Source organism: Oncorhynchus mykiss, chromosome 26, assembly GCF_013265735.2.
Source record: "Oncorhynchus mykiss isolate Arlee chromosome 26, USDA_OmykA_1.1, whole genome shotgun sequence".
In the NCBI taxonomy this organism is placed as follows: domain Eukaryota; kingdom Metazoa; phylum Chordata; class Actinopteri; order Salmoniformes; family Salmonidae; genus Oncorhynchus; species Oncorhynchus mykiss.
The window spans coordinates 50,460,242-50,482,593 of NC_048590.1; the positions used below are offsets into that span (position 1 = coordinate 50,460,242).

Consider the following 22,352-nt stretch of genomic DNA (forward strand, 5'->3'; position numbering starts at 1 on the left):
CAGTCCCAGCTAACACACCTGTCAGTCAGTCCCAGCTAACACACCTGTCTGTCAGTCCCAGCTAACACACCTGTCAGTCCCAGCTAACACACCTGTCAGTCAGTCCCAGCTAACACACCTGTCAGTCAGTCCCAGCTAACACACCTGTCTGTCAGTCCCAGCTAACACACCTGTCTGTCAGTCCCAGCTAACACACCTGTCAGTCAGTCCCAGCTAACACACCTGTCAGTCAGTCCCAGCTAACACACCTGTCAGTCAGTCCCAGCTAACACACCTGTCAGTCAGTCCCAGCTAACACACCTGTCAGTCAGTCCCAGCTAACACACCTGTCAGTCAGTCCCAGCTAACACACCTGTCAGTCAGTCCCAGCTAACACACCTGTCAGTCAGTCCCAGCTAACACACCTGTCAGTCAGTCCCAGCTAACACACCTGTCAGTCAGTCCCAGCTAACACACCTGTCAGTCAGTCCCAGCTAACACACCTGTCAGTCAGTCCCAGCTAACACACCTGTCAGTCAGTCCCAGCTAACACACCTGTCAGTCAGTCCCAGCTAACACACCTGTCAGTCAGTCCCAGCTAACACACCTGTCAGTCAGTCCCAGCTAACACACCTGTCAGTCAGTCCCAGCTAACACACCTGTCAGTCAGTCCCAGCTAACACACCTGTCAGTCAGTCCCAGCTAACACACCTGTCAGTCAGTCCCAGCTAACACACCTGTCAGTCAGTCCCAGCTAACACACCTGTCAGTCAGTCCCAGCTAACACACCTGTCTGTCAGTCCCAGCTAACACACCTGTCTGTCAGTCCCAGCTAACACACCTGTCAGTCAGTCCCAGCTAACACACCTGTCAGTCAGTCCCAGCTAACACACCTGTCAGTCAGTCCCAGCTAACACACCTGTCTGTCAGTCCCAGCTAACACACCTGTCTGTCAGTCCCAGCTAACACACCTGTCAGTCAGTCCCAGCTAACACACCTGTCAGTCAGTCCCAGCTAACACACCTGTCAGTCAGTCCCAGCTAACACACCTGTCAGTCAGTCCCAGCTAACACACCTGTCAGTCAGTCCCAGCTAACACACCTGTCAGTCAGTCCCAGCTAACACACCTGTCAGTCAGTCCCAGCTAACACACCTGTCAGTCAGTCCCAGCTAACACACCTGTCAGTCAGTCCCAGCTAACACACCTGTCAGTCAGTCCCAGCTAACACACCTGTCAGTCAGTCCCAGCTAACACACCTGTCAGTCAGTCCCAGCTAACACACCTGTCTGTCAGTCCCAGCTAACACACCTGTCAGTCAGTCCCAGCTAACACACCTGTCAGTCAGTCCCAGCTAACACACCTGTCTGTCAGTCCCAGCTAACACACCTGTCAGTCAGTCCCAGCTAACACACCTGTCAGTCAGTCCCAGCTAACACACCTGTCAGTCAGTCCCAGCTAACACACCTGTCAGTCAGTCCCAGCTAAAACACCTGTCAGTCAGTCCCAGCTAACACACCTGTCAGTCAGTCCCAGCTAACACACCTGTCTGTCAGTCCCAGCTAACACACCTGTCTGTCAGTCCCAGCTAACACACCTGTCAGTCAGTCCCAGCTAACACACCTGTCAGTCAGTCCCAGCTAACACACCTGTCAGTCAGTCCCAGCTAACACACCTGTCTGTCAGTCCCAGCTAACACACCTGTCAGTCAGTCCCAGCTAACACACCTGTCAGTCAGTCCCAGCTAACACACCTGTCTGTCAGTCCCAGCTAACACACCTGTCAGTCAGTCCCAGCTAACACACCTGTCAGTCAGTCCCAGCTAACACACCTGTCAGTCAGTCCCAGCTAACACACCTGTCAGTCAGTCCCAGCTAACACACCTGTCAGTCAGTCCCAGCTAACACACCTGTCTGTCAGTCCCAGCTAACACACCTGTCTGTCAGTCCCAGCTAACACACCTGTCAGTCAGTCCCAGCTAACACACCTGTCAGTCAGTGCCAGCTAACACACCTGTCTGTCAGTCCCAGCTAACACACCTGTCTGTCAGTCCCAGCTAACACACCTGTCTGTCAGTCCCAGCTAACACACCTGTCAGTCAGTCCCAGCTAACACACCTGTCTGTCAGTCCCAGCTAACACACCTGTCTGTCAGTCCCATTTTTTAACTGATCTTCAGTTAAATTAGTTTAAATCAGGTGTGTTTCTAGGGATGGGAGAAAGTGACACCATTCAGGCCCCTGAGGACTGGAATTGCCCTGGCCTGGTCTACGCTATCCATGATGAAGTGAAAATAATAACAAATTAATTTGTGACATCTTTTTGAGTTTGGACCCATTACACGTTTTTGCTTATCTGAATTTACGCACCAACCAAACTTCTGGGAGAGCCTGACGGTCCCCTTTTGACAGGCCACGACACCACACAATTTTCAGCTTGAATCCATCCAAGTTTTCATTAGATATGTATTTCTCCAAATTGTCCTTCAGCTTGGATAGACTGAAACGCCTAAAGTAATTAATAAACAGAGCGTAATAAATACTGGTAATAACCAGTATATTGACAAGCATATCCTCGTCTATCATTTGAACATGCTTCTAATAAACTCATAATGTTCTGAAACCTATTAGCTGTTTATCTGTTCCACTGAGGATAAGACACATTTTCGAAGCAAAGTTGTTTTGTTAAAAGGTAAAGGCCAACCCGGTTTAAAACCATTTAAAATAGCCGCATTTATTAAAGGCTGGAATCAATCCGTATCGCGGAAATATCGCATGAGATCTGCAATGAAATGTAAAGGCAATTTCCGATTGAGCTGATATAACAGCGTTTACAGTTAATGCCGTCTCCGCTCATTCCTTTTACATTTCAATCCAGCTATGAGACTACTCAGACAAAGCAGGCCACCCGCCAAAAGGGGTTCCCGAGTGGCGCAGCGGCCTAAGGCACTGCATCGCAGTCCCTGGTTCGAATCCAGGCTGTATCACATCCGGCCGTGATTGGGAGTCCGATAGGGCTGCGCACAATTGGCCCCGCGTCGTCTGGGTTTGGCCGGGGTAGACCTTCATTGTCAATAAGAATTTGTTCTGACTTGCCTGGTTAAATAAAAAATAACTAAAATAAATGCAGGGTTTACCGTGGCTTCAGTCTCTGCTGATTGGCTTTACATTTAAATCCAACTATAACGCGGACCTTCCACGATGTCGACGTGGAGGCTACAATCCCTCCTGCAGTGCAGAAAGGTTACATCATCAAACCCCTCGCAAGGAGGCAAAAAGTCAACCTCATTTGGCGCCGTTCCAAATACCTCCCAGCAAGAAAGGGGCGTGAATAAACCAAGGGGCAACCAATAAGCAAGACCTGCCATTATATAGGCGGCATCCTCTGGTCTTTAAATAGCCTTCCTATATCCACATTATATCAGTAGTTGCAGTTACGTTGTAGTTAGGTGAAACAGCCCAGTGTGAATCCATTTTGTATTTCTTCAAGACTGGACATATTGCAGGACGTCATGACAAACTTTCAGACGCCAACTGGTTTGGAGAGCGCGGTGGCACAGAGAGCAACTCTTCCCCGTCGCCATTCAAGCGTTTGTCGGAACTTATTTGGACCCGTCGACCATGATGCGCTGAACCGCGAGTTGAAGGCGAAGCTGAAGGAAATATCTGAACGAGACCAGCGTCGATGGAATTTCCACTTCGAGACAGACACACCGATTCCCGGGAGTTACGAATGGGAAGGAATGTCAGCGGACTCCACACCTGCCTTCTACCAGGAGTCGACGGAAGTTGGAGACATGAGGGTTCAGGTTGTGACATCAAACACCGACTATAGCGCAGAGGTTGTCACTGATAATGTGCGTGGTTGTTGCCTCAACCAAACCCCTCTATCAGACTGTGAACAGACTGCACTTTGTTCCAACGAAGTTAACCAAGAGAATTGGTCCAATTCCCCCAATACGAAGAAATTGAACTCCAAATCAACACAATGTATTCGGCGTAAGAGGTCGAGGACATCTTATGAACGTGCAGTCAACGTTACTCAAATTACAGGTAGGTCTACTTTTTCTTGGTAACGCTATATAACTCCTTAATAAGCAACTCGTTTCAATGGCTTGCCGACTACATAACGACGATGTTCTCGTAGGATTGACTCTAATGTGAATTAAAGACTAACCGTTCTACATTTCTTCCCCGCAGATTTTTTCCCAAAGAGAAGGAGAAGATCAACGTCAGAGATGAAGAGCACCCAGCCCAATTCTTCCCTCTCAATTCCTCTTGAACAAACGCCACGCAAAGCTCAAATAATTCGATAAACAACGTGGACAAATCGTACCATAGCCTAATTTTCCACTTAGGCAATCTGCCTCTTTTTGTTATGTTATTATTATTGTCTGTCTTGGACAAAAAAAAAGATGGAGTAACCATCCAAAATATGTTGGCCTATGTTTGTGCCAAAGTAACAATGTATTGTCTTTATTTAAAATATTGTTTAATTTATTTTATTTAAGTTTCAAATGTGTTTAATTCAACTAAGGTTTATGAGATATTGTTTGTCTGTTGACTTGTATCCGTGAAAAATACTATAAAAAAAAACGATTTAGTTTACATTTTGCTGACGTTCTGCTCATTTTATTATTGAATTAGTGAGACCTCAAAACGACTATCAGTGTGCTAACGAGGTGAACAGGGACACCACCTGCCCATGCCCACCCCTCACACACACTAGAGAAACAATAAGAGCAGCAGTCGTTCCATTTGACAGCACTTGAAGAGTGCCTCAACAAATTGTAGCAGCAGTAGACCTATAGACTAGCCCTACACTGAATGAATACGTTGTGTCCATGGGCATTGTTCAAGAAAATAAAATCAGTCTGCATTGTGCCTTTTTGGTAGATACACCAATCACGAACTTTCACTTGCTGTGCATAATCCCGCATGGACACATGGCGTGCGCACATAGAACAGCAGACACACTATAACCTAATTACCATCGCAGATGCTATTACCCTCACTGTCGATATGCAAATCAACTCATCCATTCTACAGTATGTAAGCACAGACCAATGTGGGGGGGTTTCCGATTGACTATGCCTTAACAGGGTATCGGGGAAGATCTCTCTGATTTGTGCCTTAACACCTAAAACGGCTGTATAGTAATAAAACCAAACAATGTAACACGTGATCAAGACTTACACAAATGATTGCCGTTTCTTTTCAATTTCTGTATTAACTCCAAGTGCTTTCGCTTTTCAATATCAGGCTATGAAGATGACCAACAGTTAAGGGCAGGTGCACACTATTTAACGTATCTTTTATAAAGAAAATACGTCTGTACATAAAAATAATACAAAAATATTTTTTTAAAGTTTAGAAGTGCAATACCTTTAAAAATAAATCTTAACCTACGTCTGACAGTAGAGATTATGTAATGTGTCTTTGAAATTATTGACCTAACGGTCCCTATAAAATAGACATGAATACATCAACCACAATGAAATGTATTAGATTTGGTCTGGTTCTAGTGAGAGAATAAAGTATAAACTAATAGTTGTTTTATTGTGAGAAGAATGAGTAAGCGTGACTATATGGTAATGTAATGCATATACTTAAGTCAATAGTGACTGCAAAAGCAATCGTGCAACAACAGGAAGTAATAGATCCATGAGCGTTGCGCGCATATACATTACGCAGTGGGAGGATGGGAGATTTGCAGGACAATTTAAGGTTCGCACGTCTCAAGGATTGGCCATAGAGCAGGAAAAGAACAATACCCTGAAGAATTTAAGTGGCCATCTGGCATCGGGGCTTGCGACATGGAAGAAGGGACATGTGGAGAAAGAGTGTGCCATTTCTTTCACCTGCAAATGCGGATTGGTGGCTAAATAAACGCTCCCAGACCCCCCGCGTTTTTACTGACGAAGTTACATTCTTCTTTTTCAGTTAAATGCGTAGTATTATTCTTACTTCTCGTGCCGAAACCCATTCGAATGGTTATTTTTAGTTCCAAACTCTATTAGCCCTTCGTTCTATCTGTAGGCCTAACCAATTAAGATCTATGGGCTACACAGAAAAAACACTTATTAGTTTAAAAAAATGGCACTATCTTTATAAATTATAGATATATTTATACAATATGTATCTTTATACACTATCTTTACTTCAGATACGTCTTTAGACATGAATGAACAACGAATAAACTAGTCTAGTACACAGTAGTGTTGTATTATATGTTTATTGACTATAGTCACTTTTTCACAGCATTTAATAGTTCATTTTGATATTTAATGGAGTTGTCAATATTATAGTCTGTACCTGCAGTAGTGTAGACTGAATTCTGCCCGGACTAGTGCACTTTCCTCCCGTAACAGATGGTCTATATTGTGTCGCCCCAAGGCATCAAAACTTTACCATCAATGTTTCATTAAATCTGTCCCAAGGGCTTGTCATTGCCCACCCACTGATATAATTCCCTTCATGATGTAACTTTGTTCCCTCTCCTTTGTCCAGTGTGTGTGATACAGTGACAGTTGATCTGCCTGTAGGGGAGACTATATGACACACCACACGTGGACAAGCAGCTTTAATTGGTAATAGTTTGGTCTGCACTGTAACGGATGTTATAATGGAATCAAAAGGGTGAAAGACCATCTAGGTACTAATACTGTCTCGGCCCATCTGTATTAACACTGTCTCGGGCCATTTTATTAAGCTAGGATGAAATGGTTGTGAGATTTAATCAATAGACCTACTAAGAAGTCAAACACGGATGGAATTCTATTATGACCTCAGCAGAACTTAATTCGGGACCATTTTCTGTCTAGGCTCACTAGGGCATGTTAATAGCAGAAACATCACGTTCCCTCTACATGACTGACTTACTCTAGACAAGATACTTCATGTTTCTTGACATGTTGGCAAGGTAGCCTAGTGTTGGACTAGTAACTGGAAGGTTGCAAGTTCAAATCCCCGAGCTGACAATCTGTCGTTCTGCCCCTGAACAGGCAGTTAGGCCGTCATTGAAAATAAGAATGTGTACTTACTGACTTGCCTGGTTAAATAAAGGTAAAATTTAAAATTAATAAATGAAATGTCGCTGATTCAATGCCAATTAGTGCAGTAGCATAGGGGTTTATTTGTCTCTCTACCCAGAATATGAGGACCATTCTGAATGTATCATAGACCAACATTGAAACATAGTAGCGATCACCAGCGTGATAAAGGATGTGTTTGTGGAGCTGTTATTTCCCTCTTTGTTGGTCAGAATACCAAGCCCGTCTTATCACAATGACCAGTAAGACCAGTCAACCGGACCTCTACAAAGCTCTAGAACCCAGCAGTGTCCCTATAGCAACACTTCTCTCCTCTCCCCTCACCCACCTCCAAAAGCACCACAATGACTGCCACAACGACCCCCACACTTACACACCACACTTAGAGAGGGGGTGCTATTGTCATGAGCACCCAGGCAGAAGGCAGGCAGGGCCCAGATGGTCATCTGCTCTTTTATCTGTGTGCCTACTACTACTGAAGGAATGGAAGGATCCCCGGAAGGCAAGCGGGATGAGGTCACCATCTGCTGCAGCTGAGGTCATCTGTCCAAAGCTCTGGTATTAGCCACGCCACTGGTCCTTCCATCCACCATCCCCCAAGGCACAAGACATGAGAGGGGAAGGGGGATCTAGGTGCAATTAACTCTTCCCTCCCTTTGGTCTTCATGGAATGGAGTCTACTCCGGGGGGGAGGCAGGGGCAAGGTTAATGTTGTGGGTTTTAAAGGGACAGGACAATGTATCTGAAATGTTATAGTCCTTTAAGGCACATTCCACACATACAGCTTCCAATGGGACATTGATATGACCTAACTTGGATGTAATAATCTATAACTGAATTATTGATGTAAGATCCATGGTTGAACAGAATTGTTTGACAATAAGAAGTTATGGATATTTGCCACATTCATTTATTGGCAATGCAAAATCTTTATAAAAGAGGATAGCTACACAATTTGATTGCATTTGAACATCTACATAAAAGCCCTCACCCCGACCCCAACACTTCAGTTTATGTTTCGACAGTACATACATGGGAGAGCCTTTTGAAAACATAGTGTTATTATAACTGCCTACTTTTAGTATGGACATCATTCCATATTCACCATCAAAAAACATAGCTACCTTTATACTGAAGTGTTGGCTTTGCATATCAACATATTTCAAATCAAATAGAACACTACCGTTGCTTTTTGACGTTGTAACATTCCAATGCTCTTACACAGACGGAATAATGTTATTATATGTGCACTCTAATCTTATTTCCTTTTGATTGAGGGGAAAGCGTTTGAATATGGCGCTTGCTCACATTTCCCCCCGGAACATTGACAATTGCAGTAAATGAGAATTCAGAATCATAATCATATCCAGGATCTATGAAAAATGTGTCCCGTCGGTGTGTCTAGCTTGTCTGGCTTTTCCTGTAGGCTGAGGCACTGTTCTGTTCTAGGGAAGGGAGCCCTGCTCGCTATCTCGCTCTCCAACCAAGGTGCATGAATTGAGGAGCAAACTGAAGTAGAGAGGAGAAATAGCAACTCTTGGGAGGACATTGGAATTAAATGAAATAATCTTTGTTTAAAGGCCAAAAGCTGAATCGTGTTGGTTCCACTTTTAACAATAAAAACAAATATTTTTATTTCATTCGATTGTCCTCCAAGAGTTGCTAAATCTCCTGTCTATACGGTTCTTCTCTAGGGCAGGGTTTCCCAAACTTGGTCCTGGGGCCCCCACTGAGTGCACATTTAGTTTTTTGTCCTAGCACTACACAGCTGGTTCATTATCACGAAGAACACTGATCTCAGAATAAGACAAAGAGAGAAAGCGTCAAAATGGTTTTGGTGTTTCTCTGCATCAGGAGCTCTTGTCCTGGCTGAGGCTGGGGTTGAGGGTGGATGGAGGGTCGATTCAGGAGCTCTTGTCCTGGCTGGGGTTGAGGGGTGGATGGAGGGTCGATTCAGGAGCTCTTCTCCTGGCTGAGGCTGGGGTTGAGGGTGGATGGATGGTCGATTCAGGAGCTCTTCTCCTGGCTGAGGCTGGGGTTGAGGGGTGGATGGATGGTCGATTCAGGAGCTCTTGTCCCGGCTGAGGCTGGGGTTGAGGGGTGGATGGATGGTCGATTCAGGAGCTCTTGTCCCGGCTGAGGCTGGGGTTGAGGGGTGGATGGATGGTCGATTCAGGAGCTCTTGTCCTGGCTGAGGCTGGGGTTGAGGGTGGATGGATGGTCGATTCAGGAGCTCTTCTCCTGGCTGAGGCTGGGGTTGAGGGGTGGATGGATGGTCGATTCAGGAGCTCTTGTCCCGGCTGAGGCTGGGGTTGAGGGGTGGATGGATGGTCGATTCAGGAGCTCTTGTCCCGGCTGAGGCTGGGGTTGAGGGGTGGATGGATGGTTGATTCAGGAGCTCTTGTCCTGGCTGAGGCTGGGGTTGAGGGGTGGATGGAGAGTCGATTCAGGAGCTCTTGTCCTGGCTGAGGCTGGGGTTGAGGGGTGGATGGAGGGTCGATTCAGGAACTTTTGTCCTGGCTGAGGCTGGTGTTGAGGGTGGATGGATGGTCGATTCAGGAGCTCTTGTCCTGGCTGAGGCTGGTGTTGAGGGGTTGAGGGGTGGATGGAGGGTCAATTCAGGAGCTCTTGTCCTGGCTGAGGCTGGTGTTGAGGGTGGATGGATGGTCGATTCAGGAGCTCTTGTCCTGGCTGAGGCTGGGGTTGAGGGGTGGATGAAGGGTCGATTCAGGAGCTTTTGTCTTGGCTGAGGTTGAGGTTGAGGGGTGGATGGAGGGTCGATTCAGGAGCTCTTCTCCTGGCTGAGGCTGGGGTTGAGGGTGGATGGATGGTCGATTCAGGAGCTCTTCTCCTGGCTGAGGCTGGGGTTGAGGGGTGGATGGATGGTCGATTCAGGAGCTCTTGTCCCGGCTGAGGCTGGGGTTGAGGGGTGGATGGATGGTCGATTCAGGAGCTCTTGTCCCGGCTGAGGCTGGGGTTGAGGGGTGGATGGATGGTCGATTCAGGAGCTCTTGTCCTGGCTGAGGCTGGGGTTGAGGGTGGATGGATGGTCGATTCAGGAGCTCTTCTCCTGGCTGAGGCTGGGGTTGAGGGGTGGATGGATGGTCGATTCAGGAGCTCTTGTCCCGGCTGAGGCTGGGGTTGAGGGGTGGATGGATGGTCGATTTAGGAGCTCTTGTCCTGGCTGAGGCTGGGGTTGAGGGTGGATGGATGGTCGATTCAGGAGCTCTTCTCCTGGCTGAGGCTGGGGTTGAGGGGTGGATGGATGGTCGATTCAGGAGCTCTTGTCCCGGCTGAGGCTGGGGTTGAGGGGTGGATGGATGGTTGATTCAGGAGCTCTTGTCCTGGCTGAGGCTGGGGTTGAGGGGTGGATGGAGGGTCGATTCAGGAGCTCTTGTCCTGGCTGAGGCTGGGGTTGAGGGGTGGATGGAGAGTCGATTCAGGAGCTCTTGTCCTGGCTGAGGCTGGGGTTGAGGGGTGGATGGAGGGTCGATTCAGGAACTTTTGTCCTGGCTGAGGCTGGTGTTGAGGGTGGATGGATGGTCGATTCAGGAGCTCTTGTCCTGGCTGAGGCTGGGTTTGAGGGGTTGAGGGGTGGATGGAGGGTCAATTCAGGAGCTCTTGTCCTGGCTGAGGCTGGTGTTGAGGGTGGATGGATGGTCGATTCAGGAGCTCTTGTCCTGGCTGAGGCTGGGGTTGAGGGGTGGATGAAGGGTCGATTCAGGAGCTTTTGTCTTGGCTGAGGTTGAGGTTGAGGGGTGGATGGAGGGTCGATTCAGGAGCTCTTGTCTTGACTGAGGCTGGGGTTGAGGGGTGGATGGAGGGTCGCGGTGGAGAGCTGCTCGTAGCTGGGTAGGCTATCCTGGCTGGGGACACCTGCCCCACCCTGTGACCTCCTCCTACCTTGCCCCTGGCTTGTCCCAGACAACAGCTGGGTAAGGGATTCTGCGATTTGGTTGAGTGTCTGGTCCATGCGTTGTATCTGTAAGTAGATGGACAAACAGAAAAGCTGTACAGATCAATATAATATAATTAATAGATACTCTTTCTATTTTATTGTCTTTTTTTGCAGAAAATGGAAATGTGTATTCTAATTTTCTCTTTATCTGCCTTTTTCAGGCAAATCACCAAATCCTTTTCCTCTTGGGAAAACAAACCAAGACATTATCATCCCTCATTAAATGATCAAAAGAGTTTTAATGAAAGCCAAAACAAATAGAAAACTTGAAAGGTTTTGTAAATGAAAATCCACCCTGGTTTCTCAACTCCTATTTAGGGGTATCATTAGGGGACTGATTGTGTCGGTATAGAGTGAATTCCCTCCTATCAGACCTCTGTGCTGGAGAAAAAAAAACGGACTGTCCTCTGCAAAGCATCAGTCTGAACACAGTTGAACCAAATTGGTGGCTTTTCTATAGTCAAACAGACTTGGCACAAACCGATTTGGCACAAAATGGCTGCTGTGTGTCACTGAGTTGGGTGCTTATCATTGGCTGTGGGTAAGGTGGCACAAAATGGAGGGCTTTGAAATCTGATTAAAGGCACAATAGAAATGACACCTGTAGATGAGTAGCCGTACTCTGTTCAGAGAGCAGAGGATGTAATGTGGCGTAACGTCCTACCTTGTCCTCCATCCTGTTGAGTCTGGAGCCGATGGTGTTGGTGCCTTTGTCTTTGGCTTTGTCTTTTGCCCCAGGAGCATCATGGTCCAAGTCATAGAACAGCGAAACAAGACGACGTAACAAGAAACAAGAAGAGACATAAGATGCTGTAAGATACCGTAGATATATACAGTACTGTGTCAAGCCCCTCTAAGATTCTGTAAGATACAGTAGAGATATAGTACTGTGTCCAGCCCCTCTAAGATTCTGTAAGATACAGTAGAGATATAGTACACTGTGTCCAGCCCCTCTAAGATTCTGTAAGATACAGTAGAGATATAGTACTGTGTCCAGCCCCCCTAAGATTCTGTAAGATACAGTAGAGATATAGTACACTGTGTCCAGCCCCTCTAAGAGGCTGTAAGACACAGTAGAGATATAGTACACTGTGTCCAGCCCCTCTAAGATTCTGTAAGATACAGTAGAGATATAGTACACTGTGTCCAGCCTCTCTAAGATTCTGTAAGATACAGTAGAGATATAGTACACTGTGTCCAGCCTCTCTAAGATGCTGTAAGATACCGTAGAGATATAGTACACTGTGTCCAGCCTCTCTAAGATGCTGTAAGATACCGTAGAGATATAGTACACTGTGTCCAGCCAATCTAAGATGCTGTAAGATACCGTAGAGATATAGTACACTGTGTCCAGCCCCTATAATATTCTGTAAATTACAGTAGAGGACTGTTTACCTGAGCTAGTCTGGAACAGGGTCAGCTTCCCTAGAGACTGGTCCAGTCTAGAGGAGAATTAAACACATTGAATGCAGTGCTTTGGGTTATATACAGGTGCAGTCACGGCACAGCATGCCGCACTCACCTGGGTCAAAATCTGAGAGAGAAAGTCAGACACAAAATGTCATTTCCGTGGTGATATGGAGGATATTTATTATTTCAATGTAATGCAGTAAAAAAAAAATATTTGTGGATTTTGACCCAGACGAGTGACAACAAAAAGACTGCATCCCCACTGGGCAAAAACAGGTTGAAACAACGTTGTTTCCACGTCATTTAAACCCTCAAAAATCTATGTGATGACGTTGTATCAACGTAGAAAACGAATTGGTTTTTGCAAAACGTCACGAACGTGAGGTCATTCATCTTTTTTTTTCACCCAACTTTTAACCTAAATCTAATGACATTGTGATTGTTTTTGTTGATTTGACGTTGTGTTCACATTAGTTGACAACTCAACTAAACGGAAATCAAAACTAGATGTTGAACTGATGTCTATGCCCAGTGGGTCTGTAGTGTGCAAGTCACATGCACTTTTATCAGTGAGTTAATTGCAATGGATGAGCTAACCCGCATAAAGACCTTGACATCAATTTCAAATGAACGGGACTTAGGAGACCGTTTGAGATGCAGCCCACCTCCTCTGTAGCTCCTTGATGCGCACCATGAGATTCAGGTGTCCTTGGGAATACTGCTCGATCACGTCTCGCACGTCATAGGGTTTACGTGCTTGCTGCAGAACACACACAGTGTTAATCACCCTCAGCAGTAAAAACTCTAAAGAACTCAACAGATCAAAAAGCTGCCATCGTGTAAAAATGAGTCTTTCTAACACAGTTTGAGTTGCAGACTAGAGAATATATGAAAAGATCTCTCTCTGACGTAAACACATCAGACAGTCATACCACACGAACACACAATTATTGAAAGCAGTCAAGACAATACACAGACACCCCCCCCCCCAAAAAAAATGGCATATTGCAGCTTTAAAGCTGAGAACTATGATTTAAAACACTTGTGGTTTTAACCCACTAATCTGAGAACTATGACTTAAAACACTCATGGTGTTAACCCACTTTAATCTGAGCACTATGACTTAAAACACTCAGGGTGTTAACCCACTTTAATCTGAGAGTTATGACTTAAATCACTCATGGTGTTAACCCACTTTAATCTGAGAGTTATGACTTAAAACACTCATGGTGTTAACCCACTTTAATCTGAGAGTTATGACTTAAACCACTCATGGTGTTAACCCACTTTAATCTGAGAGTTATGACTTAAACCACTCATGGTGTTAACCTACTAAATTGATCATGAGTGTTTTAATTGGTGTGAACCTCTGGCTTTCCATAAATTTAAAAAAAAAAAAAAAATGATGTCATCTGGTTGGCTTAATATAAGGAATTTGGAATGATTTATACTTTAACTTTTTATACTTTAGTATGTTTTAGCACAGATATGTACTTTGGATACTTAAGTTTATTTTTAACCAAATACGTTTAGACTTATACACAAGTAAAATTTTACTGGGTGACTTTTACTTCACTCATTTTCTATTAAGGTATCTTTACTTTTACTCAAGTATGACAGGTACTTTTTCCACCACTGATGTCCAGTATCTATCCTTCATGAGCCACTAGGTGTGTTTGACTGTGGAGTCAGTTTCTCTGTGCGTGCCGTGCAGTGTGCTAACAGGGTAGAGCCGTGGGCCTGTAGCCAGGAGAGTAGCTACCTCAGCTGAACTCAGGCCTCGACTGACGTGGACTCAGACGTTACTGTACTTCAACACAGCCTCACAGTAGATGGTGTTCCAAAGATATGTCACCAGATCAAACACACCTACTTCACACCAAACATAACGACATTCTGCACACACACACACACACACACACACACACACACACATCACCAGTCTCTTCAACTAAAACCCTGGAAAACACACTACAGAGTATTCTAGAACACTAAAGACAGCTGGATCACTCAAACACTAAGCCCATACACACAACCACAATAACACTACAATCCATAACCAAGTCCAAATCCTCCCCACCGCCACCCTCCCATCCCCCACGCACACTACTGAGAACCCAGACACACACAGACTCAAAGGCAAACCCACAACTTGAGTGATGTCCGCTGCCCTGCTTTTCAGCCTGAGGGAAGAGCCTCTTCATTGATTGACTATGTTAGTTTTAGGCTGAGCTCCACAACACCTGCTCAGACAGCAGTGTGAAGCTGCCTGTTTGTCCTGGAGTCCCGGTGTGACTTGATCAAGGCAGCCTGTCTGGAAGGCAAACAGTCACACCGAAGTGAGGACAAGCAGACCCGTTAAGAGGACGTGAGGACAGGCAGTCCCGTTAAGAGGCGGGTAAACAGTCATCAGCGTGACATCATTGTCCCAAACACTATCTAGCGCTAGTCTGCGGCTAACAGCCTGCTGATAAAACAGGATATGCTGTGTGTTGACTGCTGAGGGCAACCAGAAAGAACCAGGATGGGGGGTCGAGAGAGGAGGGAAGAGGCGGGGGGCGTGTGAATGTATGGAGTGGATTGTAATGGTGTTAGGGTAGAGAGGGACGGAGGAAAGAGCTGAAATAGCAGTAGACCTGGGTGCAAATACATGTGCATTTGAGTATTTATCTAAATACTTTTTTTTCCTGTGTATTCAAGTATTTTCAAATAAACAGCCCAAAACAAGTACTTTTATTTGAGGATTTGAATGGTTATTTGTGAAAAAATAATAATAATTGTCGACCAAAATGTATGTGAAAGTACTTTCAAATTTTTCAAATGCATGGGTTCAATGCATGGGTTCAATGCATGGGTTCAATGCATGGGTTCAATGCATGGGTTCAATGCATGGGTTCAATGCAGGGGTTCAATGCATGGGTTCAATGCATGGGTTCAATGCATGGGTTCAATGCATGGGTTCAATGCATTCGAGTCAGTGTATTTGAGTATTTGTTTTATACTTTCCAAGTCTATTTACAAATACATTTCAATATTCAACTACTTGTTTTTAAAAAAATCTTTTATATCTGAATACTTGTTTTGAAAAGTAATTAAAATACCTGAAATAGTATTTGAACCCAGGTGTGGTAGCCTATACCAGAATGTAGGTAGTGGTATCTGTCAATACAGTGGATCGTTCCGCTGGTCAAAAACACCCCTACAAACAACGTACCCACCTGGAATTTCTTCTTAGCGACAAAGTAGCGCATCCGTAGGATCACGTGGATAGCTGCTCTGTGACTCCCCTGCAGCCTGTGTGAGGGAGATGGCTATGAGGGATTTTTTTATAGCACAGTATTCAGAAAGTATTCACACCCCTTTACTTTTTCCACATTTAGTTGTGTTACAGTCTGAATTTAACATTTATTAAATGTTTATTATTTTAAAATTAAAAACTGTGTCACTGGCCTACACACAATACCCCCATAATGTCAAAGTGGAATTGTGTTTTTCTATTTTTGTTTACAAATGAATTAAAAATGAAAAGATGAAATGTCTTGAGTAAATAAGTATTCAACCCTTTTGTCATGACAAGCCTAAATACGTTCAGGAGTAAAACAGTTTCTTAACAAGTCACATAATAAGTTGCATGGACTCACTGTGTGCAATAATATATATATATATAATATATATATTTTTGAATGACTACCTCATCTCTGTACACCACACAAACAATTATCTGTAAAGTCCCTCAGTCGAGCAGTGAATTTCAAACAGAGATTCAGCCACAAGGACCAGGGAGATTTTCCAATGCCTCACAAAGAAGGGAACCTATTGGTACTACAAAGGTACAGGTGTTCTTCCTAACTCAGTTGACAGAAAGGAAGGAAACCACTCAGGGATTTCCCCATGAGGCCCATTGTGACTTTAAAACAGCTACAGAGTTGAATGGTTGTGATAGGAGAAAACTGAGGATGGATCCACAACATTTGTAGATACTCCACAATACCGATCTAAATGACAGTGTGAAAAAAAGAACGCCTGTACAGAATATATCTATTCCAAAACATTCATCTGTTTGCAACAAGGCACTAAAGTAATACTTCAATACAATGTGGCAAAGCAATTCACTTTTCGTCCTAAATACACAGTGTTATGTTTGGGGAAAATACAATAGAACACATTACTGAGTACTACTCTCCATATTTTCAAGCATACTGGTGGCTGCATCATGTTATGGGTATGCTTGTAATTGTTAAGAGCTGGGGAGGTTTTCAGGATAAAAAATGTAACTGGCGCTTAACACAGGCAAAATCCTAGAGGAAAACCAGGTTCAGTCTGCTTTCCACCAGACACTGGGAAATTAATTAACCTTTCAGCAGGACAATAACCTAAAACACAAGGCCTATTATATACACTGGAGTTGCTTACTAACTATCCAGGAATATTCTCCAGTCAAAACTAGTCAAGTAAACCATACTGTCACAAGGAAATTCATTTGTACAGCACCCTACAACAGTGGTTCTCAACTGGTTTTGCCTCGGGGACCCAAATTGAACCAGGTCGTCTCAGTCGCGCCGCAATATTGGAATCGCGATAAATAATCACCAAAATACAATCTGGTAAACTATGTTTGTATTTTCAAATGCTATATTGATAGTAAATGTAATTATATGACAAGGGAACAACATTCCCAACTCTTTCATTGTCAATAATACCATTTTGCCCTTATGAAGAATGTTAATAAACTCATTGGCTTGAGACCACAAAATCCACAAACATAGCACTGATAATAGCTCTATATTGGAAATACTGTGATTGAAGAAAACATTTTCAGAAATGAAATTACTCATAAAAAAAATATGTGTTATCATGTCTACACACTTTCTCCTTGTTTGAAGTTATTTGAGTTCAGAGTATTTCTTCATACCTTATTATTATATTTTATACTCCCATGACCCACTCAAAACCTCCCTTGACCCAAATTTTGGTTGCGACCCACCAGTTGAGAATCGCTGTCCTAGAGCATGAGGGTAATTCTGTAGCTGAAGAGTGTCAGTGTCATGTTGTCTTGTCTCTGTCCTTTCCCTTCACCCTGTCTCCCTCTGCTGGTCGTGTTAGGTTACCTTTTCTCCCCCGCTTTCCCCCAGCTGTCCCTTGTCTCCTCTAACTACCCATTCACCCCGTTCCCCACCTGTTCCCTTTTTTCCCTCTGATTAGGTCCCTATATCTCTCTCTGTTTCTGCTCCTGTCCTTGTCGGATTCTTGTTTGTTTGTGTTTCATGCCTGAGCCAGACTATCGTCATGTTTGCTGTAACCTTGTCCTGTCCTGTCGGAATCTGCCGGTCTATCTGAGCCTACCTATGTTTGGTTATTAAAGAAGCTCTGTTTAAGTTAGTTCGCTTTTGGGTCCTCATTCACTCACCATAACAGAAGAATCCGACCTCACAGAACAGGTTCACCATCTCCGCCTCGATCCACCGGCCACTTCCAGGGCTTTCGAATCTCCGGAGCCCAGAATCAATAACCCGCCGTGTTACTCTGGGGAGCCCACTGAATGCCGCTCGTTCCTCACCCAGTGTGATATTGTGTTTTCTCTCCAGCCCAACACTTACTCCAGGAGCACTGCTCGTGTCGCCTACGTCATATCTCTCCTTATTGGACGGGCTCGTGAGTGGGGCACGGCAATCTGGGAGGCAAGGGCTGAGTGTACTAACCAGTATCAAGACTTTAAAGAGGAGATGATACGGGTTTTTGATCGATCTGTTTTTGGGGAGGAGGCTTCCAGGGCCCTGTCTTCCCTATGTCAAGGCAATCGATCCATAACAGACTACTCTATTGAGTTTCGCACTCTTGCTGTCTCCAGTGGCTGGAACGAGCCGGCCTTGCTCGCTCGTCTTCTGGAGGGTTTCCGCGCAGAGGTAAAGGATGAGATTCTCTCCCGGGAGGTTCCTTCCAGCGTGGATTCCTTGATGGAACTCGCTATTCGCATTGAGCGACGGGTTGATCTTCGTCACCGAGCTCGTGGAAAGGAGCTCGCGCTCTCCGTCGCCTCCCTCTCCGCATCACTACCATCTTCCTCTGCCGGCTCGGGTGCTGAGCCCATGCAGCTGGGAGGTATCCGCATCTCGACTGAGGAGAGGGAACGGAGAATCACCAACCGCCTCTGTCTCTATTGCGGTTCCGCTGGTCATTTTGTCACTTCATGTCCAGTAAAAGGCCAGAGCTCGTCAGTAAGCGGAGGGCTACTGGTGAGCGCTACTACTCCTGTCTCTCCTTCAAGATCCTGCACTACCTTGTCGGTCCATCTACGCTGGACCGGTTCGTCAGCTTCCTGCAGTGCCTTAATAGACTCTGGGGCGGAGGGCTGTTTTATGGACGAGACCTGGGCTCGGGAACATGACATTCCTCTCAGACAGTTAAAGGAGCCCACGGCCTTGTTCGCCCTGGATGGTAGTCCTCTCCCCAGGATTCAGCGTGAGACGCTACCTTTAACCCTCACTGTTTCTGGTAATCATAGTGAAACCATTTCTTTTTTAATTTTTCGTTCACCTTTTACACCTGTTGTTTTGGGCCATCCCTGGCTAGTTTGTCATAATCCTTCCATTAATTGGTCTAGTAATTCTATCCTCTCCTGGAACGTCTCTTGTCATGTGAAATGTTTAATGTCTGCTATCCCTCCTGTTTCCTCTGTCTCTTCTTCACAGGAGGAGCCTGGTGATTTGACAGGGGTGCCGGAGGAATATCACGATCTGCGCACGGTGTTCAGTCGGTCCAGGGCCACCTCTCTTCCTCCACACCGGTCGTATGATTGTAGTATTGATCTCCTTCCGGGAACCACCCCCCCCCGGGGTAGACTATACTCTCTGTCGGCTCCCGAACGTAAGGCTCTCGAAGATTATTTGTCTGTAGCTCTTGACGCCGGTACCATAGTCCCCTCCTCCTCTCCCGCCGGAGCGGGGTTTTTTTTTGTCAAGAAGAAGGACGGGTCTCTGCGCCCCTGCATAGATTATCGAGGGCTGAATGACATAACAGTGAAGAATCGTTATCCGCTTCCTCTTATGTCTTCAGCCTTCGAGATCCTGCAGGGAGCCAGGTTTTTCACTAAGTTGGACCTTCGTAACGCTTACCATCTCGTGCGCATCAGGGAGGGGGACGAGTGGAAGACGGCGTTTAACACTCCGTTAGGGCACTTTGAATACCGGGTTCTTCCTTTCGGCCTCGCTAACGCTCCAGCTGTCTTTCAGGCATTAGTCAATGATGTCCTGAGAGACATGCTGAACATCTTTGTTTTCGTTTACCTTGACGATATCCTGATTTTTTCACCGTCACTCCAGATTCATGTTCAGCACGTTCGACGTGTCCTCCAGCGCCTTTTAGAGAATTGTCTTTTTGTGAAGGCTGAGAAGTGCACTTTTCATGCCTCCTCCGTCACATTTCTCGGTTCTGTTATTTCCGCTGAAGGCATTAAGATGGATCCCGCTAAGGTCCAAGCTGTCATTGATTGGCCCGTCCCTAAGTCACGCGTCGAGCTGCAGCGCTTTCTCGGCTTCGCGAACTTCTATCGTCGTTTCATCCGTAATTTCGGTCAGGTGGCAGCTCCTCTCACAGCCCTTACTTCTGTCAAGACGTGCTTTAAGTGGTCCGTTTCCGCCCAGGGAGCTTTTGATCTCCTCAAGAATCGTTTTACATCCGCTCCTATCCTTGTTACACCTGACGTCTCTAGACAGTTCGTTGTCGAGGTTGACGCGTCAGAGGTGGGAGTGGGAGCCATCCTTTCTCAGCGCTCCCTCTCTGACGACAAGGTCCACCCATGCGCGTATTTTTCTCATCGCCTGTCGCCGTCGGAACGTAACTATGATGTGGGTAACCGCGAACTGCTCGCCATCCGGTTAGCCCTAGGCGAATGGCGACAGTGGTTGGAGGGGGCGACCGTTCCTTTTGTCGTTTGGACTGACCATAGGAACCTTGAGTACATCCGTTCTGCCAAACGACTTAATGCGCGTCAGGCGCGTTGGGCGCTGTTTTTCGCTCGTTTCGAGTTCGTGATTTCTTATCGTCCGGGCTCTAAGAACACCAAGCCTGATGCTTTGTCTCGTCTCTTCAGTTCTTCAGTAGCCTCCACTGACCCCGAGGGGATTCTCCCTGAGGGGCGTGTTGTCGGGTTGACTGTCTGGGGAATTGAGAGGCAGGTAAAGCAAGCACTCACTCAAACTCCGTCGCCGCGCGCTTGTCCTAGGAACCTTCTTTTCGTTCCCGTTCCTACTCGTCTGGCCGTTCTTCAGTGGGCTCACTCTGCCAAGTTAGCCGGCCACCCTGGCGTTCGGGGTACGCTTGCTTCCATTCGCCAGCGTTTCTGGTGGCCCACCCGGGAGCATGACACGCGTCGTTTCGTGGCTGCTTGTTCGGTCTGCGCGCAGACTAAGTCCGGTAACTCTCCTCCTGCCGGCCGTCTCAGGCCGCTTCCTATTCCCTCTCGACCGTGGTCTCACATCGCCTTAGATTTTGTCACCGGACTGCCTTCGTCAGCGGGGAAGACTGTTATTCTTACGGTTGTCGATAGGTTCTCTAAGGCGGCTCATTTCATTCCCCTTGCTAAGCTTCCTTCTGCTAAAGAGACGGCACAAATCATCATCGAGAATGTTTTCAGAATTCATGGCCTTCCGTCAGACGTCGTTTCGGACAGAGGTCCGCAATTCACGTCTCAATTTTGGAGGGAGTTTTGCCGTTTGATTGGGGCTTCCGTCAGTCTCTCTTCCGGCTTTCACCCCCAGTCTAACGGTCAAGCAGAACGGGCCAATCAGACTATTGGTCGCATCTTACGCAGTCTTTCTTTTCGCAACCCTGCGTCTTGGTCAGAACAGCTCCCCTGGGCAGAATACGCCCACAACTCGCTTCCTTCGTCTGCGACCGGGCTATCTCCTTTTCAGAGTAGCCTCGGGTACCAGCCTCCGTTGTTCTCATCTCAGTTCGCCGAGTCCAGCGTCCCCTCCGCTCAGGCTTTTGTCCAACGTTGCGAGCGCACCTGGAAGAGGGTCAGGTCTGCACTTTGCCGTTATAGGGCGCAGACTGTGAGAGCTGCTAATAAGCGTAGAACTAAGAGCCCTAGGTATTGTCGCGGTCAGAGAGTTTGGCTCTCCACTCAGAACCTTCCCCTTAAGACGGCTTCTCGCAAGTTGACCCCGCGGTTCATTGGTCCATTCCGTATCTCTCAGGTCATTAATCCTGTCGCAGTGCGACTTCTTCTTCCGCGATATCTTCGTCGCGTCCACCCGGTCTTCCATGTCTCCTGTGTTAAGCCCGTTCTTCGCGCCCCCGCTCGTCTCCCCCCCCCCCCCCCCCATCCTTGTCGAGGGCGCACCTATCTACAGGGTCCGTAAGATCTTGGACATGCGTCCTCGGGGCCGTGGTCATCAGTACCTAGTTGACTGGGAGGGGTACGGTCCTGAGGAGAGGAGTTGGGTTCCCTCTCGGGACGTGCTGGACCGTGCGCTGATTGATGATTTCCTCCGTTGCCGCCAGGTTTCCTCCTCGAGTGCGCCAGGAGGCGCTCGGTGAGTGGGGGGGTACTGTCATGTTGTCTTGTCTCTGTCCTTTCCCTTCACCCTGTCTCCCTCTGCTGGTCGTGTTAGGTTACCTTTTCTCCCCCGCTTTCCCCCAGCTGTCCCTTGTCTCCTCTAACTACCCATTCACCCCGTTCCCCACCTGTTCCCTTTTTTCCCTCTGATTAGGTCCCTATATCTCTCTCTGTTTCTGCTCCTGTCCTTGTCGGATTCTTGTTTGTTTGTGTTTCATGCCTGAGCCAGACTATCGTCATGTTTGCTGTAACCTTGTCCTGTCCTGTCGGAATCTGCCGGTCTATCTGAGCCTACCTATGTTTGGTTATTAAAGAAGCTCTGTTTAAGTTAGTTCGCTTTTGGGTCCTCATTCACTCACCATAACAGTCAGGGTGTGTCAGCATAAATGCTGCCTAAA

General features: G+C 46.4%; 2 protein-coding genes across 2 annotated transcripts in view; one reads left to right on the forward strand and one right to left on the reverse strand.

Annotated features, from left to right (window-relative positions):
• The first annotated feature begins 3,383 nt into the window (after positions 1–3,383).
• LOC110506997 (cyclin-dependent kinase inhibitor 1B) lies at positions 3,384–4,580 on the forward strand. The gene is made up of 2 exons (XM_036964498.1): positions 3,384–4,028; positions 4,176–4,580. Exons 1-2 carry the CDS (start codon positions 3,488–3,490, stop codon positions 4,289–4,291), a joined length of 657 nt encoding a protein of 218 aa, XP_036820393.1. The 5' UTR covers positions 3,384–3,487; the 3' UTR covers positions 4,292–4,580.
• A 3,188-nt stretch (positions 4,581–7,768) lies between these two features.
• The window catches only part of LOC110506218 (potassium voltage-gated channel subfamily KQT member 1), a 62,929-nt gene continuing 48,345 nt past the window's right edge, over positions 7,769–22,352 (reverse strand). Inside the window, exons 14-18 of the mRNA XM_036963888.1 lie at positions 15,614–15,689; positions 13,061–13,155; positions 12,381–12,427; positions 11,650–11,711; positions 7,769–11,009 (exon numbers count right to left, since the gene is read on the reverse strand). Of these exons, the coding sequence (XP_036819783.1) occupies positions 10,803–11,009; positions 11,650–11,711; positions 12,381–12,427; positions 13,061–13,155; positions 15,614–15,689 (487 nt within the window). The 3' untranslated portion in view covers positions 7,769–10,802. The remainder of the gene's footprint in view (positions 11,010–11,649; positions 11,712–12,380; positions 12,428–13,060; positions 13,156–15,613; positions 15,690–22,352) is intronic.

What these genes read in the sequence shown, in the direction of transcription:
- LOC110506997 (XM_036964498.1), top strand. Translation starts at nt 3,488, where the DNA reads ATGACAAACTTTCAGACGCCAACTGGTTTGGAGAGCGCGGTGGCACAG. An exon ending in CAACGTTACTCAAATTACAG is followed by an intron (nt 4,029 to 4,175) that starts GTAGGTCTACTT and finishes TCTTCCCCGCAG; the next exon opens with ATTTTTTCCCAAAGAGAAGG.